Source organism: Cotesia glomerata, linkage group LG1 (assembly GCF_020080835.1).
Source record: "Cotesia glomerata isolate CgM1 linkage group LG1, MPM_Cglom_v2.3, whole genome shotgun sequence".
In the NCBI taxonomy this organism is placed as follows: Eukaryota; Metazoa; Arthropoda; class Insecta; order Hymenoptera; family Braconidae; genus Cotesia; species Cotesia glomerata.
The window spans coordinates 21,408,182-21,429,517 of record NC_058158.1 but is presented as its reverse complement, the minus strand read 5'-3'; the positions used below and the strand labels follow the sequence as shown (position 1 = coordinate 21,429,517).

General features: G+C 32.6%; 3 protein-coding genes across 3 annotated transcripts; 2 read left to right on the top strand and 1 right to left on the bottom strand.

Moving 5' to 3' along the window:
* Positions 1-7,896: 7,896 nt before the first annotated feature.
* On the top strand, positions 7,897-9,144 carry LOC123270193. Its single transcript, XM_044736176.1, has 4 exons — positions 7,897-8,352; positions 8,423-8,509; positions 8,584-8,892; positions 9,140-9,144. The coding sequence occupies exons 1-4, from the start codon at positions 7,959-7,961 to the stop codon at positions 9,142-9,144; spliced, it is 795 nt and encodes a 264-aa protein (XP_044592111.1). The 5' UTR covers positions 7,897-7,958.
* A 3,894-nt stretch (positions 9,145-13,038) lies between these two features.
* LOC123270119 (uncharacterized protein F54H12.2-like) lies at positions 13,039-14,878 on the top strand. The gene is made up of 2 exons (XM_044736083.1): positions 13,039-13,237; positions 13,590-14,878. The coding sequence occupies exons 1-2, from the start codon at positions 13,039-13,041 to the stop codon at positions 14,876-14,878; spliced, it is 1,488 nt and encodes a 495-aa protein (XP_044592018.1).
* A 1,228-nt stretch (positions 14,879-16,106) lies between these two features.
* LOC123270042 lies at positions 16,107-20,696 on the bottom strand. The gene is made up of 2 exons (XM_044736003.1): positions 20,228-20,696; positions 16,107-20,155 (listed from the first exon to the last, which is right to left on the bottom strand). Exons 1-2 carry the CDS (start codon positions 20,364-20,366, stop codon positions 16,107-16,109), a joined length of 4,188 nt encoding a protein of 1,395 aa, XP_044591938.1. The 5' UTR covers positions 20,367-20,696.
* Positions 20,697-21,336: the final 640 nt, after the last annotated feature.

Below are 21,336 nucleotides of genomic sequence, written 5' to 3'. Positions count from 1 at the left end.
GTGAGAGAGAAATTTCGTAAGATCCTATTCGAGATGATTTTTACATTAAAAATAAAATATTCCAACAAAACTTCGAGTCCATAGAAACTATTGTTTTGGAAAGAAAGATTTTCATTGTTAACGTCTCCGCAGTCCCTTGGAATTTGATAAAATTCATTCTTAGCTGAACTTGACATAATACATGAAGACTCCCACCAAATTTGAAGTCTGTCGAAGTTACAGTTTGGAAATTAAAATTTTAGATTTTAACACCCACCCCCGCAATTCCTATCGGAAGTAAACTTTATTGAAATCCATTTTGAGATGATCTCTACAGGAGAAATAATAGATTTCTACCAAATTTAGAGTTTTCAGAAGCTATAATTTGGAAATGAACATTTTTTATTGTCAACACCCACCCCGCGATCCTTATTGGAGGTGATTCGTTGTAAAATCCGTTCTTAGATCATTTCTATATCACATATAGAAGACTCCTATCAAATTTGAAGTCTATAGGAGCTATAGCTTTGAAATTAAAAATTTTAATTGTAAATACCCACCCCCGCAAACCCCTGTGGGATGAGCTATCGTAAAATTCGTTCCTATATTATTTCTACATCTCTTACAGAAAATTCTTACCCAGTTTAGAGTCTATTGGAGCTATAGTTTGAAAACCGGAATTTTTTATTGTTAACGCCCCCGCAATCCTCTTTGGGGTAGGATATCGTAAAATTCGTACATAAATTATTTTTACATCACGTACAGAACTTTCCTATAAAATTTGGAATTTGTAGGAGCTATAGCTTGAAAATTACAAATTTTCATTGTTAATACCCACCCCCGCAACCCTCTGTGGGGTGGGATATCATAAAATTCGTTCATAAATTATTTTTACATTACTTATAAAAAATTCCTACCAAATTTGGAGTCTGTAGGAGCTATAGCTTGAAAATTAAAAATTTTCATTGTTAATACCCACCCCCGCAACCCTCTGTGGGGTGTAATATCGTAAAGTTCGTTCATAGATTATTTCTAGATCTCTTACAGAAGATTCTTACTAAATTTAAAGTCGATAGGAGCTATAGTTTACAAATGGGAATTTTTGATTGTTAACGCCCCCGCAACCCCCTTTGTGGGTGGAATTTCGTTAAATCCGTTCTTAGCTGACTTCTACTTGGTAAAAAGAATATTCCTACCAAATTTCAAGTCTCTAGGTCTTATGGTTCCAGAGATATCGTGATGAGTGACTATATACGTGGAAATCTCATATATATATAAATGTAGGTGAGTGCATGGATGGATGCGTGGGTGGATGTGTGGGTGGATGCGTGGGTGGATGCGTAGGAGTGCATGGATGGATGCGTGAGAGTGCGCGGGTGGATGCGTAGGAGTGCACGGATGGATGCGTGGGTGGATGCGTGGGAGTGGGGGGTGGATGCGTGGGATGGTGTGGATGGAGAAGCATTGAAAGCGTAGAGTTGATGTTATACATTTTTCCGACTTCTTTATAAGCTAGAAAAAAAAAAGAATGAAAAAACGATCGTCTTTTCTTTTATTGACGGAAACAAAAAACAAATGACTACACACATAAATTAATAAAAAAAATGGGAATTTTATATTGTTAACTCCCCCGCAAGACCCCTTGTGGGTGGAATTTCGTAAAATCCGTTCTTAGCTGACCTCTAGTCGGCAAAAGGAATATTCCTACCAAATTTCAAGTTAATCGACCTAATAGTTTCTGAGATTTCGTGATGAGTGAGTTCAAAAATGGGATCTATTATATATCTATATATATAATATATAGATATATAATTATATATAACTATATATGATTATATTTGGCCATTTCTCATTTATAATCATATATAACCAATTTATTATAAATATATATATAATTATATATAAATATTTTTTCTCGGGTGAAGCCTAAGTAAAATTGATGAATAAATTTATAATCCACAGATTCGGTAGAATCTGGCGCCAAGTTCCGTTCAAATCCGTTGTAAATGGAGCGCCAGACTACCGAGTGTGTTTACTGTAAGCAGAACGGTATTTCGAGGTTGCAAAATTTTATTTAATTCGACGGTACTTCTTGTTCCTAAATTTTATATTATAACAGTAATTCATACTTTATTTTACTGATATCAATTAATTATATTCAATTATAACCATTAATTTACTTGAAATTATTAAATTTTATCAGCACAAACTATAGCAAGCTCAAAAATTTCGATCCTGACTTTTTTTCGATGTAAAAAGTGACATGTCACAGACTAAGTAATTCGAGAATGCATGGTAATCCTCCAATAGATGGGAAACTACAGTTAAAAAAATAAATTTCACAGCTTGCATCTACACCCGCCAGGGTGCGCTGCGATTATTTTTACATAAACTGTAGCTTCAAGGGGATAGTTTGCTATACAAAATGCAGCCAACTTGAGATTTAAGTTAGTACCAATTGCAAATTTTTATTATAATTACAAAAAATACTGAAATCCGAACAAAAACAGTTTCACTGTAAAAAAATCGCGCCAAGTCCACGTTCATAAGACTATTAAGAAAACAAAATTTTTTTGTTTTTCTTTACAAAAAGATATAAAATAGAAAAATTAAAAAATCCAAGTAACCGATATGATTGTATATGATTTCGGGAAATTAAAAAAAATTTTGTTGTAAATTTAAAAATTAAGAAAAAAATTTTGGAACGTACTTGGTGTGCGTCATTGTGTATTTCAATTTTTTTAAAGTCCTCGTAAATAGATTTTATGAATTTCATTAAAAGTAAAATATTTTGCAACCACGCACACTAAATACGTTCCAAAATTTTTTTTTTAATTTTTAAATTTACAACAAAATTTTTTTTAATTTCCGAAAATCATATACAATCATATCGGTTACTTGGATTTTTTTATTTTTCTATTTTATATCTTTTTGTAAAGAAAAAAAAAAATGTTTTTTTTTTAATAATCTTATGAACGGTGGACTTGGCGCGATTTTTTTTACAGTGAAACTGTTTTTGTTCGGTTATAATAAAGCTGATACAACAATCATTTAGGTGTCTGTACAACTTTATTCAAAAACAGATACACTCTGTATTAGAATACAAAAATTTTACTCTTTTATTCGGAACTTAACACTTCAAAGTCAAGTATCTAGAAAGAAACAATTCTGCGGCCATGCGCCATCCATCGAAGACTTTTAATACTAGTTTCGACAGTGCGGAACATGTGATAGCTCCATTGTGATGTCTTTTATTTGTAACTACCCTGATTAAAAAGAATGATTTAAAATGATTAAAAAATTTTTAATCATTTTTAATGATTAAAATATCATTCAAAATGATAAAAAATTTTTAATCATTTCTAATCGTTAAAATTTGAATTCATAAAGTATTTTGTGATGAAACATTATTTTAAATTTTTAATCTTAATTCAAAAGTTTTAAATCATTACGGTTACAGAAATTTCATGATAAGAAATGATTCGGCATGATTAAAAATTCTTAATATCCTAATTGAATCATTTTAAATCAAAAAGCGACAAAAATTCACTGAATATTTCATCATTACAATAATTCGATGTGAATAAAAATTATTAATCTTAACGCAATCATTTTGAATCATTACAGATAACAGAAATTTCAAAAGTATTTGATAATTAGAAATGATTCGACATCGTTAAAAATATTCAATCCTAACTTAATGGTTTTGAATAAGATAACTAGTCCAACGGCTAAAGAATGAAGTCCGTGTACATTTTATGTCCATGGGAAAATCCAACGAATTCTTATGTATTTTAGGTCAAGGATTACGAAGATCATATTTAATTTTTTGACAGATAATGTAAACGATTGCAAATAAAAATTTAATTGTTTAAACCACGATAATTCAGGAACGGCAGATTTGACTCTCTGTCGTGCGGAAGCATCCCATGGACTCTATCGACAAACGACAAGCAAAAAAAAATACAAAGACGAAAGAAAATTAGAAGCGTGGTGTGGACTAGAGATTAAGAAAAGAAACATACAACTGAAATTGGCCGCCAGCATTTTCGGCGGATATAGAGAACATGGCTGACAAGACGTTGACCAAAACCGCTTTTTTAAAAAAATCAAAAATAGATGCAAGCGTGCCGGATTCGCTATATTATCGAGAATTTCGGGCTGTATTAAATTAAACAGTTTAACCGTCTCAAAAAAAAATATTCCAAAGACGTTACGAGTTTGTTGGAGAAAGAAATGGTACTTAGTTGATATTTAATTGCAAAAGTTAATATAATTGTACAATTTAGGGATTTTTTTTAAATTCACATTAATTTCATGAAATTTTGGAACGTCAAAAAAAAAATTGATCGATTGTCGACGTTAGAGGGAGTCATAAAAAAATCTAAAATAGGCCCAGAGAATTAATTGAAATAAAAATTCGAGGCGTATAGTTTTGAGATTTTTTTTGAAATGACATCAATTTCGGGGGTTGTCTACATCTAGAAGTAAATAATTCATAAATTGTTGACGACAGAGGAAGTCATGAAAAAATAACGAAGGTTAGGCCTTAAAAATTAATTGCAATGGAAATTCCGGGCATATAATTTTGGGTCTTTTTTCGATTTGACATTAATATTAAAGGTTGACTACATCTAAAAAAAATTACTTGATTAATTGTCGATGACTATTGGAGTCTAGAGCAGAATCTAAAGGGGTCCAAAGAATTACTTAAAATAGAAATTCTAGGTGTAAAGTTTTTCGACTTATTTAAGATTGACATCAATTATAGGAGTTGTTTAAATCTTAAAAAATTGATTTCATTAATTGTCGATGATATAGGGAGCCATAAAAAATATCTAAAATTGGGCCTTCAGAATTAATTGCGAGGGTAATTTCGGGCGTATAATTTTGGGACTTTTTTTGATTTGATATCAAATTTGGGAGTTGTCTACATCTGAAAAAAATTAATTCATCAATTGTCGACGACATAAGGAATCATGGAAATATATTTAATATCGGGTCTTTGGAATTAATGGCGATAAAAATTATAGGCATGAAATTTTGAGACTTTTCGATTCGACATCAATTTTAAGGTTGTCTATGCCTATAAAAATATTATTTAATTATTTGTCAATGACAATTGAAGTCTGGAGCGAAATCTTAAGGGGCTCTAGAGTAGTATGGGGCGCTCTCCGCGAGACACAACAAACCCCCACTCCGCGGCCACTGGCGCCAGACCTTTTCCTCGCCCCTCGGCGGGGGTAATCTGAGCGGGTGTCTGGGTCTTTTGGTTGACAGCTGTCGTGAGTATTAATTAGGGGTTTTAAAATATAAAGATGTAGGTTGGGACCTGTTCGGGGGGGGGGGGTCTTGGTGTTTTCTTGAGATAATTGGGAAAATGTGGAAGTTAGGATGGGTATAAAGGAAAACATGTGAATGTTTCGGCAGGGGGTCTTGGAGAAGTGTGATATAAACCTCGGAGACAAGGATCTGCAGAAGTCATACTAGAAAATTGTATCCATAGTATTATATTACGTGGCTATAGTAAGAATCTTATTGTTTACTGTGTTCGATTTAATATGTGGATTAATACTTTTTTCATGTATATGTATAAATGGAATAAGATGATTACATATTTATATGATAAAATTGTATTTCCTATACACCCATGTCGAGCATATGTTTATAACTCTCAATGTAAAAATTTTTGCCATAAAAAATATCAATACTGTGAAGCGCATTATAGTGAAATGAAAAATATTGTAAGAACTTATCATTTCTATAATATGCGAAAGAAATATGGAGATTGTAATTTATGGTATTTAATTGAGTGTGAGATTCAATCACGAAGAATGTACACTGAAAAATTTAATATTGTTAGCGATGATAACCATGCTCATTGGATTAACTATTTGTTGCAAGAACAGCAAAATTATAATTTAGATAGTTATTATTATAATTTAGGTTTTAATGATTTTATAGATTTAGATTTAAACGATAAAATTATATCTGATGTAAAATATATAATTAAATAATAAACAACAAGTATATAATATTTTTTTTTTATTTATCAAATTCACATACAGCTGCAACCTTATAAAAACAGACATTTTCATTGAGAAATTTTAATAATCTTAATAATAATATTACTACTGATAATAATGACAATAATAATAATGATAATAGTAATAATGATAATAATAGTAAAAATATAGGGTCCATATTAATAGCATGTGTCTTGTCCTTCGTCGGCGTTATAATACAGGTTGTAGCGTTGAGACAGCTGGTTGTCAACTTTGTGTACTATTTTTTGAACAAATTCTTCATGGTAGTGTAGCAACTCCCAGAAAAATGAAAACCCAAGATCTCCAAGATTACTGTGAATTGAAGGAGTCCTCTCGTTATATTTGAATAAATCCAGAAAATGTTTTTCAAAATATTTTGATATTGTATTTGTGTTTGGTGTTTCTCTGGTCTTGGGTACAAGATTTTTCAGAATATATCTTGATATATTTTCTTCTATGGTGTTTATGTAGTCCCCAATAGGAAGTTGCTCAAGATGGTCGAGCCAATGGTTGATACTTTGATTGATGCACTTTAATGTGTTTGTTGTTTGGGCTAGTAAGAAAATGCGTGTATCTTGATGAGTTAATATAATACAACGCTGTTGTTTAAATTCGGAAAAGTCAATTCTCAGGTCTTCGCACTGAATAGAACAGAACTTTCGATAAAAGTTGCTGTTTAATTCTTCATGAAAATAGTTTGAAAATGTATCACATGAAGAACACAATTTCTTCCATTCGTTTAAATTTAATTGAATTAGGCTTCTTGAATGAGTAGCTATTATTTGAACCACCGGATAAAAATTATTTTCACTATACTTTAAACCACAGCACACTTGCTTGGTTTGTGACTTATTCAATGCTACTACTTTTGATAAATATACAAACTGGTGACTTTCCATTTTCAATACTTGCGTTAGGAGCTACAAGATGAAACTGATTACTAATTGTAACAGAATAGTTCTAATGACTTTAAAAAGGGAAGGGGTATGTATTCTATAGCTATCTATTATTTATAGCATTTGAACGAGGAGAGGGGATATTCTAGACCAATTATTATACAGGTTATTATGTTTATATAATGACAGAGCGCGAAGAACCCTACTATCCTAGGGAAAATTTTGAATTTTGTATCAGCTTCTAGTTATATCCTTGTTATCTGAAAATGTCTTTCCAAGGTTATAATTTAAAGCTATTATGTGGTAAAAACCTAAAAGATGTGCTATCAGAGCGTAGACGTAGGATAATTACGCGGAAGTTGAAAATAAATAATGTACAAGTAGTGTACAAGTTTACCATTGCGAAAATACACATTCAAAAAACCTTAAGTGAGAAAAATCAGTGTAAATTATGTAAATCAGACAAGTCAGGAGTGTACATTAAAAATTGGAAGTTTTCAGCTTTAGTAGATGATGAATCGAGACACTTTGAAAAATCTATTGAAATTCCACAATTATGTATACCATCGGGACTAGGAGAAAACTATTATCAACAGGGATCCTGGAAAGTGAGACATGACCCCCCATCACTACGTAGTTTAACATGTGCTTTTATTTTGACTCATTGTGACAAATTACCAAAAACCATAGATTTGAAACATCTTAGTTTTCTGATGCAATTCAACTCCACTACAAAAATCATTGAGATGAAAAAGTCTTCTACTCTAGATTTTGGGATAGTTGAACACCCAATGGCAGTGAAGGATGTATGGAAAGATAATGTCTGGGGGGTAGGAATTCATTATTTTCCATATTATCCTCCTACGCTATACCATGATGAGGGAAAAATACCATATGATGACCAAAACTAAGATGGTGGTGGGGAGGGGAGGGTAGCTTACAAAAGCTTTACTGTTTTGGGGAAAGAACCTCATTCTCAATCTTCCTTTTTGAGTATAAAGTCCTTTTGAGTTTTGTGTTGTGTTATAAAAAAAACATGGAAAACGGTTGGGAAGACGCTAGTGATGAGTGTTTTTTAAACGCGTATGATGCGTTTGTTTGCGAATCAAGCAATAGTATTAATAATGATAGTTTTGACTATGGAGTGAGTGATAGCCAAATTATGGTTGGTGTGGATGGCTGGACACACAGAGTCCTCGAGGGCCCCTTAGCTACTTCCACCCAAACAAGTCCTGGAGAGAAGTCCTTTACTTCAGCTCTCACGTTAGCCGAAGAATTTATCAGAGAAGATGCAGTTGACGCTCAATCCACAAGTTTAAAGGATTATTTAAAGGAGACAGTCGCAAACATTGTCTTAACAATCAATAACAATTATTCGATGGAACAGAATATCAATATCGGCCCATTTCTCATGGCATATAGTCATCAAGGTAATTATCAAAATTTTGTTGACAATTGCAATATTTTTGAATTTGTAATAAACTTTTTTTTATTTTTCAGGACAAAGCGGACTTTCAGACTTCATCCTGGAGAAGTCATCAGAATTGCTTTATAACATTTTAGAGGCCTTTTTTATTAAAGGAGTCGGTATGTATAATATTTTATGCTGTTTTCCTATTAGACTATATATATTTATTTATGTTGTATTTCTATAATTTCAGATTTGTGTGCATCCCAAGAAATTAATGACTTGGATGCAAAGGAGACGGAGGAGGAGAATTCAGCCACTACATCTACACCAATAGTTACATTGGATGAAGAAGAGGAGCCCTCTGACATTACAGCAGTTCCAGTGATAACTCTGGAAGATGAGTCAAAAGATATTTTTGATTTGTCATTAGAGGATGCTGAAACCAAAGAAAAAAGAGCGACTGCTTTATCTCACGATATGAATAGAATAGTTGAGGAAATCGTCAAAATTCAGAAGGGAAATAAAAAAAGAGGACCGCAAATAACTGCAAATGAACCATGTACCAAAAAAATTAAACTGTTTGGAAAAAATATGTAATAACAATAATAATAATAATAATAATAATAATAATAATAATAATATGTATTTCTTTTTAAATATTACAATAAAAAAAATAAAAAAAAAAAAAAATTGTAAAATTTTTATATATTTTTTGTATATTTTGTAAAACCTTCTTGTATTCGACAAAATTTTTGATAAATCCTCAATAAATTATATACAATTATAAATTTGTTGTTTTTACTTAGATTAAGTTACTTTCTCCTATAAGTATAGTTGTAAGTTAATTTCTATCCATAATTCGAAATGGACCCAAGGTGGAAACATCCATTTACTTCAATCATTTGCGGACCAACAGGATGTGGAAAAACTTTTTTTGTGAAACGTTTTCTCAAAGAGATTCATAAGATTTGTGATATAGAATTCAATAAGATAATATTTTACTACGCCGAATGGCAGCATGGGTACGACGAGTATGATAAATCATTCGTAGAATTTCGGGAAGGTTTACCACAACCCGGGGATTTTGACGATGGTTCAGCAAAATTAGTAGTGGTTGATGATCTGATGAGAGAATCTTCAAATGGTGCTATTGTCGACTTATTTACTAAAGGCAGCCACCATAAAAATTTAAGTGTTATGTTTCTGTCACAAAATTTATTCCACCAAGGAAAAGGCCAGCGAGATATATCTCTGAACACAAACTATATTGTAGTATTTAAAAATCCCCGCGACAGAGCACAGATCTTTCACTTGGCTCGACAGGTATATCCAGAAGACCCCAAGTTTTTACAAGAAGCTTATTTTGATGCTACATCAAAAGCACACGGCTACCTGCTCTTAGATCTTAAACAATCTACTCCCGAAAACTGTCGCTTTAGAACATGTATATTTCCAACGGATCAATATCATTATGTTTATATTCCTAAAAAAGTTAATAGTATAAAATCAGTTAACTCTTCTACTAATGTACCAGTTCTACGTTTATGATGGAAGGAGGAGGATCTTCTCGTAGGAATTCTGCGAGTAAACCTTTCAGCCGTAAAAACGCAGCTCTACTTCAAGCTCTTGTATACGCATCACCCGAACAACGTCGTGCAATACTCCGTCACGCAAACAAAGATTTAATTCGTGTTATATGTGAATGTTGTTTAAACATTTTACACGGAAACATTCCTCTGAAGGATTCTGAAAAAAAATTACTTTATAAATATAAGACTATTTTACGAAAGTTAAGTAGTAAAGATAATAATATTTCGACAAAGAAAAAACTAATTAAACAAAGAGGAGGAGCATTTTTACCAATGTTACTAGGACCATTGCTTGTTAGTTTAATATCTAATCTATTCTAAAATTATGGAACATGCGAAAAAGATGGTGCTTATTCCTTATGAGGATATTGATAAAGTGAAATCTGTACCAAAAAATTTTGAACAAGTGTTAACTTCTCTTAGTAATAATTATTTGCCAACGTCTCAAACTCCAGGGGATCCAGAGACTCGTCTTGATGCGGAATTAACTAAAATTTTGAACGAAACTTCGCTAGACATTAACACTCATGATAAAGTAAAACAATATTCTGAATTATTAAGACGTTATTTATTCTTCAAGAATAAACATCACGAGGATAATTCTACGGTTGAGAAAATTGAAAATAATGAAGTTATTCCTGACACTACTGATTTTTCTGTCATTAATGGAGCTCAAGAAATTAGTAGTATAGCGATAAATAATAGTATTGCTGAACAAAATAAATCGTATAAAGTTTCTGACATAGTAAATGGTGTCCCAAAAACCTATCAAACAGCAGCGGAAAATATTCTGCGTCATATTGAGTCTGTAGATAGTGGTAAACGGTTAAAGTGGGATGATAAAGGAAGTGTGACTTTGGATGACCGTAAAATACCAGGTGCTAATATAGTTGACCTTATAAATGATGCTGTACGTCATAGAAAAACTGTAAAGGCTACAGGTAGAAATTTTTTTGCTTCATTTTTACAAGAAATCAACACTCCAAGAGAATTTGTAGGAAATAGTAGCTTTTGGAGTAAAAGTTTACCAAGTTTAAAAAAATTACCTATTGACACCTCTACTCCTAAGCGTAACATGAGAAGTAATGATTCATTAGGAAATTCACAAAATTTTCTATCCTTCACGAACAATACTCTGCAAAACGGTGGCAATAAAAAACAGTTGTATAAAAATTCATTTAAATGGCTTCGCTTGTAGAGGAAGAAAATCTTGAAAAAGAGTACTACAACCCTTCTAACCCTGTGTCATACTCCGGAGCACGTAATTTAGTGGAAAAATTCAAAAAAAATATACCTGAAGAAAAAATAAATGATTGGCTAGCTACTCAAGATGCTTACACTAGGCATAGACCTACTAGACGTAAATTTCCAAGGTTACATTATAATGTGAACAATATAGATGATGTATGGGAGGCTGATCTTGTAGAAATAAAATCTTTAAAAACTTATAATGATGGTGTTTCATTTATCTTAGTTGTAATAGATGTCCTAAGTAAATATGTATGGGTTGAACCCTTATTAGATAAGTCGGCAAAATCAGTTTTACAAGGTTTTAAAAATATTTTTGACCGTAGTAAAGGTCGTATACCTTTTATGATCCAGAGCGATAAAGGAAAAGAATTTGTAGCAGGTAGTGTACAAGAGTATTTAAAATCAAAAGAAATACATTTTAGAACTGCACGTAACCCTGATGTAAAAGCTGCGGTTGTAGAACGTGTTAATAGAACCCTTAAGGAAAGAATGTGGCGATATTTCACTCATCGCAAAACTTACCGCTACATTGATATTTTACAACAGTTAGTTGAAGCCTATAATCATACGAAGCATAGTTCAATAAGAATGGAACCTGCAGCAGTTACTCTAAGTAATGCTAAAGAGGCTCTGATGAATATACAAAAAAAGTTTCCAAAAGTTAAACCTCGGAAAATACCCTTTAAATACAAGGTGAATGATTATGTACGAATCAGTAAATATAAGTCAACGTTTGAGAAAGGATATGAGGCTGGTTATACAGAAGAAATTTTTCAAATTACTAAAACTAAACTTCGTCAGAATATCCCTACTTATGAATTAAAAGATTTAAATGGAGAAGTGATTGATGGTTTTTTTTATGAACAAGAAATAGTGCAGTGATTAAGGACCTTGAAAAAGAAAGAATTTTTAATTGAGAAAATAATTAAATCCAAGGGAAAGGGTAAAAATAAGCAGTATTTAGTAAAGTGGCAAGGATATCCAGATAAATTCAATTCTTGGATTCTTGCATCAACAATATCAGAATGAATAAAACAGAGTTTCTTATGGTTTTACCAAGTGATAGTAGTATGAATTATTTTCCGGACAACACGGCAGCTCATTACACAACAATGCTACCAGATCACATTAAATTGGAAGGGCGATGGGTAGTAGGACTAAAAGAAATACAGTTCCCTGCAAGTTTTTTTCACATTCAGTCAAAAAAAGAAGGAGGGGTGTATTTAGTTAGCGCTGGCCCTGCCGTCTATGGAGTTCCTGATATATATTCAGATTTTTACTTACCCAGAGGACATTATACAGACCCAAGGAAATTCATCGCAGCTTTGAATAACTTCCCTGATACTGCAGATCATTTTCACTTTAAAATAAATGATTCAGGATTTACCACTGTAAAAAGAATTTGTAAACCTCCGGAATGTAAAGATACCAGTCATCGTCTTTTGTTATCTCCAACTTTATTAGATATTTTAGGTTTTAACCGCTATGACGATAGAACCAATCAAACAGACTTTCTTTTAGGTACAAAAGACAGTGATAGTTATGAATATATAAATGTAAGTGAAAGACCCTTCAGCTTGACAAGAGGGATACCCGATAGATTTTTCATTTATTGCGATATTTGTGCTCCATATGTAACTGGAGACATAAATTCGTCGTTATTAAGAGCAGTAACTTTAGAAACAAGTTTATATTCATACGGAATGACTATCACCAATAATTACGGCTCTCCTAATTATATACCCATTATATCGAATTCTTTTAGAACAATTGAAATAGATATAAGAAATAATAATGGTGATCCTATGCCATTTGAGTACGGACCTTTGAACGTGACACTTCACTTTAAGAGAATTGATTAAAGAATGACTCATTATATTGAGTATTATAATACTCAAGCGGGTGGAGGTTATAAAGAAAAATATAATAGATTTGGCAAAGTTTATGTTGGTTCTTATCAACACGGTCATGGTATAGGTGCTTTTCTGGGAGGACTCTTTCGCAGAGTTGTCCCTTTTCTCGGTAAAGCGGCACGAGCTGTAGGAAAAGAGGCTCTTCATGCAGGTATGAATGTATTGAGTGACGTTACAACAGGGCAAATTCCTTTCAAATAATCATTGGAACACAGACTTACAGAAACAGGGATGCGACTTAAAAGAAAGGCATCAGAAAAATTGGATAATATAATGCGTGGATCGGGGTATAAAAGACAACGAATGCGTAAAATAACTCATAAAGCAAGTAGTCGCGGGAGAGTGCGGAAGCGTACTAGTAGTAAAAAAAAGATTTCTAAGAAAAAGTTAACAAAAAAATAAAACCTCAAAAGCAAAATAAACGCAAAGTGAAAAAATCTAAGAAGCGTGACGTTTATGACATATTTAATTAATACAAAATGGCATTTTACATTCTCACTCAGAGGAGTGTGCAAAATCAGAACTAGATTTATTCACACTACCTCCAACGCAAACAAGTATTGAACAATCGCAATGGACATATTACAACCCTATGGCATCTTTATCGGACGATACTCCGATAGAATTTGTTATACCTGGACACGGTGAAGAATACATTGACTTATCACATACTATGATAAAAATTAAAGCAAAAATTGTACAAAGTGATGGTACAGCTGCTGAAAATGATGTTGTGGGTCCAATAAATAATTTTTTACATTCAATGTTTAATCAAGTAGATGTCTTTTTCAATCAAAAAATGATTTCACCACCTAATAATGCCTACGCTTATAGAGCTTATATTGAATCATGTTTAAATTATGGAGTCGATGCAAAAACTACTCATCTTAAAATGGCATTGTGGAGTATGGATACATTAGGAGAATTTGATAGTGTAGAAAAGGATAAAAATAAGGGTCTAAAAGATAGAATGACATTCACAGCGAATGGAAAAGCGTTTGAAATGATGGGTCATTTACATTGTGATGTTTTTAATCAAGATAAATTTTTACTTAACGGAGTAGAAATGAGAATTCGTTTAGTTCGATCAAAAAATACATTTTGTCTTATGAATGGAAGTAAAAATAACTACATTGTCAAGATTTTGGAAGCTATGTTAATAACGAGAAGAGTGAAAATTAACCCGAGTATTTTAATAGCTCATGCAAGAACATTGGGTCAAACAACTGCAAAGTATCCACTTACTAGAGTTGAAGTAAAATCGTTTGTTTTATCCAAAGGAATACTTGGAAATACTATCGATAATGTGGTATTAGGCCAATTACCTAAAAGAATAATAGTTGGTTTTGTGGACAATAGAGCATACAACGGTTCCAAAACACATAATCCTTTCAATTTTCAAACTTTTTCATTAAACTATCTTTGTTTATACATCGATGGCCAGCAAGTGCTAGGTAGGGCGCTACAGCCGGAATTTGGTAAAGATAATTACTCTGAGGTAGAAGCATATAACACCTTATTTAGTGGAACGGGTGTCCACTTCGGAAATACGGGGTCATGGATCACACGCTTAGATTACCAATATGGAACCACTCTTTATGCTTTTGATTTAACACCAGACCTATCCGCAAATTTGGCTTCTCATTGGAATTTAGTTAAGAACGGAAGTCTCAGACTAGAAGTACGTTTTAGTAAAGCTCTTGAAGTTAATGTAAACTGCATTACATACTTAGAGTTTGATAACATTTTGGAAATTGATTCATCACGTCAGGTTATAGTGGATTATAATTAAAGAGAAAATAGTGTATATAGTTATGGCCGATCATGCGCTGCCTCAATTATTAGACAAAATTATTGCTAGTAATTTTAACTAAAAGTATATAACTAAAAAAGGTTGAAGAAAATAAATCAGTATACTGTGTGCTACCACGCTGTGCAGTCAATTTTATGGACACTCTTCAATTAGTACGACTTTTACCTTATACCGATGCAACCGTTGGAGGAGTCTATCCCGCAGACAAGATCCCATGGATCTGGCCTAAACCGTGTTCAATCATCGCCAATACCGATGATCACACAAAACCGGGAACTCACTGGGTCGCATTCTTCGTTAACAAACATGGAGACGGGATCTACTTCGACAGCTTCGGTCTCCCACCAAGTGATCATAGATTTATTCAACGACTTAGTAGAAACTGTAGAAAATACCGATGGAACAAACAACATCTACAAAATATTGGTTCTAATTATTGTGGTCATTATTGTATTACTGTCTTACATTGGCTTTCTAATAACAACTCCCTATCATCATTTTGTAAATTGTTTAATGGCAACACAGAACAAAACGATAGAATACTCTTAAAAATGTTCAAGAATATTGTTAGAAAAAAGTTTAATAAAAATAAATTAAAGAGACCCTTTAAAAATTTAACTGGTAAAGGTCTAGCATGCAATCAAACAAGTGTTGATTAATATTTGAAAAATGTAATTTAGCAATTAAGAATATTTTTTTGTAAACTTATATATTATCTTTAAAAATAAAAAATTATTATCTTAATAAAAAATTAGCATTATTGAAAAAAATCCTCTTATGCCTCCTAGTCTTTTAATGTATATTATAATTATAGTTAGAAAAATAACTCCTTATTACTAATGAATGAAGAAACAAGCTGCTTTTTTATTTTTTTTTATTTTTTCTTCAAATATTTACAATAATTTTTTTTATTTCTTAAAATATTTACAAAATTTTTTTTTTATTTCATAAAACATTTACAAAAATTTTTTTATTTCTTAAAATATTTACAAAATTTTTTTATTTCATAAAACATTTACAAAAATTTTTTTATTTCTTAAAATATTTACAAAAATTTTTTTATTTCTTAAAATATTTACAAAATTTTTTTTATTTCATAAAGCATTTACAAAAATTTTTTTATTTCTTAAAATATTTACAAAAATTTTTTTATTTCTTAAAATATTTACAAAAATTTTTTTTATTTCTTAAAATATTTACAAAAAATTTATTTAATTCTAATCTTTTTGTAACCATAAGGAAAAGTATCGGCTTCACCTTCCCTACGTCTTTTAGGACCAGTGACTCGTATATTCTTTTTTTCTTTTTTGGTTAATACTTGATGATATTGATCTCTACGTATACCTGAGTATTCTACATCGAACGAGTCAGAATTATTGACTACCAGTGACCGTACGGTGCTGTAATTAATGAAATTTTCGGTAGCACCGTTAATTTTAACGCCCTTCAGTTTACAACACTCAATAGTCTTATCACCATTTTTAACTATGTAAGAATAAAATTTCGGCCCTCCTGACACAAAAGATGTTATATAACTACCTTTTCCATAAGTTTCTAATTCATCCGTCAGGTCACCCAAAAAGTCACCAATAGGTAAATCATTGTTACCGTTACTTACATATATAACAGAGTCGGTATCATAGTATAATACTTTTTCTTGTAGTTTATCTAAGTAACTGTACAACTTAAGGCGAGCTTGTGCAGTTGTAAAAGCAGCAATTACAACATTCGCGCGATCTGATGGTGTATAACACTCAGAATTACTTTGCCAGGAAACAAAAACTGTTTCATCATTTACAGGTAGTAATGATGTTATTTGAACTTCAGGGTTAAAAGCTAAGTCGGCTAATTCATTGTAATCCTTTACTATCGTTTTCTTAGTCATATTTTCCCGTTGTCCAAACTTTCCCCAAAAAGAATTTAGAAACAACTTTGCCAATGATCTTAACCCAGGATTTTTTTCGATTTTTTCAGAGTCTAATTTAATACCTTCGCGTGCCTCGTAAGTTTCAATATATTCCTGACGCGATTTACTATCTACACAATGTGAGGGCCATCCTGAAGCCTCTTGTTTGATTTTTAAAAACGTATTGATGTACTCAACAAAGAGACCTTTATTATTTTCATCCCCTGGAGTATACTGTACAGTATCATATGACCATATTTCGTCTATTTCCTGTATGATATACCCCTTTTCTACTGCTTTACGGAGCTCACATGATACCCATGTACCGTATAATTCTCTCTCTGACTCACATTCGTGATAACATTCCTCTTGGACTAAATTATCACAACATGATTTACAAAGAGGGAAAAATAATTTTCCATGTGCTCTGTAAGGAAGTACAGGATGAAACAAATTTCTAGGTGGGAGAACCCTACATTTGATCAATCCTTCAATGGTTGAAATATTATTATTATTTTTACAAATATTTCTACATTCATCGCCAACGTAAACAGTAGGATGACCAATTGGAAAATACCCCCGCTTTAATACCCATGGGTACAAGGAACATACATCTACATATTTAATTTTTTCATTTCCTACAATGTCATGATAAGTTTTTGCATTTCCTGTGCGACCACCAAAAAATGCATCACGAGGATTAAGAGGATAAATACATATTGCTCTAGATGATGATAAAAAGGCTTGTAATTCGATATTATTTTTTTTTTCCTTATTAAACTCACATTCCCAGATTTCGGTTAGATTATAATTATCGCTCTCTATTTTCCGAGACTGAGTTTGGGTATTTTCATACCTTATATTATGGCTAATGTGTTTTACATTTTTATTTTTAAATACTGATTGGTTACGATCTGATTGAAAACATTTTATACAACCATGCCAAAAGCAACCATGAAATTGGTACGCGAACTTTTGACCGTTTTTATCTTCTCTGTAACCATCAAGTTTAACACCACTGGGTGTTACTACTTCCCTACCCCGTAACGCATGTGTAATTTTTATATTTTGTTTGTGTTCGAGCCAAGTTAACCACTCTATTGCTACTCGAGACTGGTTGTCAGCTAACCTATATCCTGAGCGTGGTAAAATACCAATCTGTTTCTCTTTTAAATAGTTACGCCTGTAAAACAACATACAGGTAGAAGCAATAGTTGTACATTCTGTAAAAGGACAAACATTGCCACACTCAAGAATAAGTTTTCGAAATTTACAACATGCAATTCTTAAAATACTTACATCTAATTTACAATAATGGAGAATTTCCTCCTTAAAATTAAAATTATTATTCGTATTAACTCTTTTCTCATACCATGCGAGAAATTCTTCTTTTTCCGACTTTTTTGGAGGTGTGGTCTTCTCTGACATAGTGTTGAAACCGTAAAACTTTTTATCAGGCATTACTCCGATGTAATCTTGATTTTCGCTGGTGTTGAAAAAATGGGGAAAGTATCCTTTTTGTAATTTATCTTCAAAGCCAAATGATTTTGGTAAAGCTGATAATGGAGCCGAAATGAAATTCAGACTATCAATAAATTTAATTTTTTTATTGTTGAGTTCAATCAAAGTAACACTAGTACCGGTCATTATAGTATCAATATCTCTTATCTGCCTATTGAACAACTCAGTAAGGATAAATTGCGCATCAAAACCTTTAGCATTGTGTGCTATGCAAATTACCTTCTTACAACTCTTGGGTTTACTTATTTCTAAGACATAGTCTACAAATTTATTGACACAGTCTTCACCATGAAAAATTGTTTCACAAACGCCACACTGGTCACATAAAGGACGTTCCTTACCCAACTCAAAGTCATCAGTATCACAACACACATTGCACACCTGCTGAGCGACGCATAAATTTGGTACATGAATGTTCATCTTTTCACTTCCATGAAATTTATCATCTTGACGCGTCTCAAGATCATAGAACACAAATTTTACACACTGTTTAGTTGCTGGAGGTATCTTAACAGGTGTCATAAAACAAAAATGTCCTTCATCACAAAGTTCTTTGCATGTGGAGCACAAAAATTTCCCACAACTGTGTAAAATCTTTTTCGGAAATATAATTTTGTGACAAGTTAAACAAAATTGCTCGTTATCACACACAGTTTGATCTTTACCTTCATACGACCCTATGATTAAATGATTATCATAACAACGCTGTCCGTAAAAAAAGCGGTTACACTTGCCACATGTTATTTTACGCAGGGTTGTATCACAAACACCTCTTGCATAGCATTTGGTACAAGAGTATGGGCAGTTTTTGTGACTGTACTGATTTTTATACTTCACTAAACATGGTTCACAATAATGTCTAGCAGATTGTAAACCTTTAACTGCGTATATATACTCAAAATGCTTTACCTGTGGGTAGTAAAGGATTCTTAGCGTAACCCCTACACTTCCATAGACTTCAACTACTTGTTCAGTTCCATTAAAAAGTATTGGATATCGTTTTGCACTATTATCTTTTTCAACACTATACACTATGATAGCCATTCCCTGGTATCTCAAATAATTTTGGAAAGATTTTATTTCCTCGAGCCCACATCCTTCTTTAGGGACCGCTACACCAGCCAAATTTGATAATTCTATTGCGCGAGATTTTTGTTGTTGACGTCTATAATCACGTATAATTTCCCAGTCCTCCAACAGTGGGCCTGTTGATGCTTTTTTGAGTAATTTCTTTTGACCCGCTATCGCCGTTACCAGTGCTCTAGGTAAGCAATATTCATCTGTGTTACACAACTTCATTACACCTTTTGGCCTTATTAAATCAACAGCAGGGGTCCACATTCTGCCTCCAAGACCGTCAATGATATATAGCTTGATACGGAACGTATTTGTTACGTTGAATCCGCCTGCACTTTGACTAATTTGTGAAACCAAGTTCCATAGATCCTCGAACGTGTATCCATCAATTTGACGTAATCTTTGATACGCAGGCATATTCTCTATACCTTCAAAACTGAAGCTCATCGTGAAGCGGTTATGCCCATATCTCCCCACACCAATGATGCAGTCGTATAATTCTCTAAAGGCCTTCATAGTCCAAGTAATAGGGTTTTGACCCGCGGGTGGGTCTGCAATGCGAAATTCCATATCGAAATTATCCATTAAAAATCGAGGGAGTCGCTGCCTTCCATAATTGAGTTGAATTAGCGCACGGGGTTGTTCTCCTTGATCCATATTAACAGCTTCATTAATATTATCCACCACATTTTCCTCAATATTATTTTCTACTTCTGCGTCAGGCTCATTTCCCCCACCAACTTGAATGTTACCTATAAAATAGAATCATTATTAAATAAAATGTTAAAATAATTATAATAATATCTTTATATCATCAAACCTACCTTCATAGAAATTTTGTCGAATTTCATCGTCTTGCAGTGCCAAAAAAGGGTCGTTATTTAAAACGGGTAAATTTTCAGGCAAAACATTTTCACCAAACCATTGCTCTTCAAAAGAGTCATCTAAACCGCTAGGGTCCATCGTAGTCAGATGTTAAAAATTGAATGTACTCTCAAGAAATAAATCCACAAATAAAAGTTAAAATTTTTTCTAATTTCGAGAAACATTCACATGTTTTCCTTTATACCCATCCTAACTTCCACATTTTCCCAATTATCTCAAGAAAACACCAAGACCCCCCCCGAACAGGTCCCAACCTACATCTTTATATTTTAAAACCCCTAATTAATACTCACGACAGCTGTCAACCAAAAGACCCAGACACCCGCTCAGATTACCCCCGCCGAGGGGCGAGGAAAAGGTCTGGCGCCAGTGGCCGCGGAGTGGGGGTTTGTTGTGTCTCGCGGAGAGCGCCCCATACTACTCTCTAGGAATTAATTGAAATAGAAATTCCACGCATAAAATTTTGGGACTTTTTTTGTCTTAGACATAAATTTTTCAGGTCGTTTACATCTTAAAAAAATTATTTCCTTAATTGTCCATCAATTCGGGGGTTGCCTACATAAAAAAACAATAAATTCATTAATTGCCCTTCGACAATTAGAGTAAGAAAGAAAGGTTCAATAAAGGTCTAGATATTTAATTGCGATTGATATTCCGGGCGGATTATTTCGTGACTTTCCCTTGATTTGACATCGATTTTGGGGGGTTGACTTAACCTTATAAAAAATAATTCATTAATCATCAATGACATTGGTAGGTAGGAAAAAAATTCAAAGTAGGCCTAGAGAGAATCAATTGCGATAGAAATTCCGGGTGTCGAACTCTGGGTCTTTTTTTCATTTCCCATTAATCCTGGTAGTTAATAGAGCTTTGAATCGATCCTGAAAGTCTACAAAATCTTGAGAAAATTATTTATTTGTTAGACAGTAAAAGATATGCACAATTCTATTTGTTATCAGAATTATATTAACAAAATCTCAACTTCTTATTATAACAATCAATTTTATAACAACAAAATTTATTAATTAAATATTATTTAAACATAGAT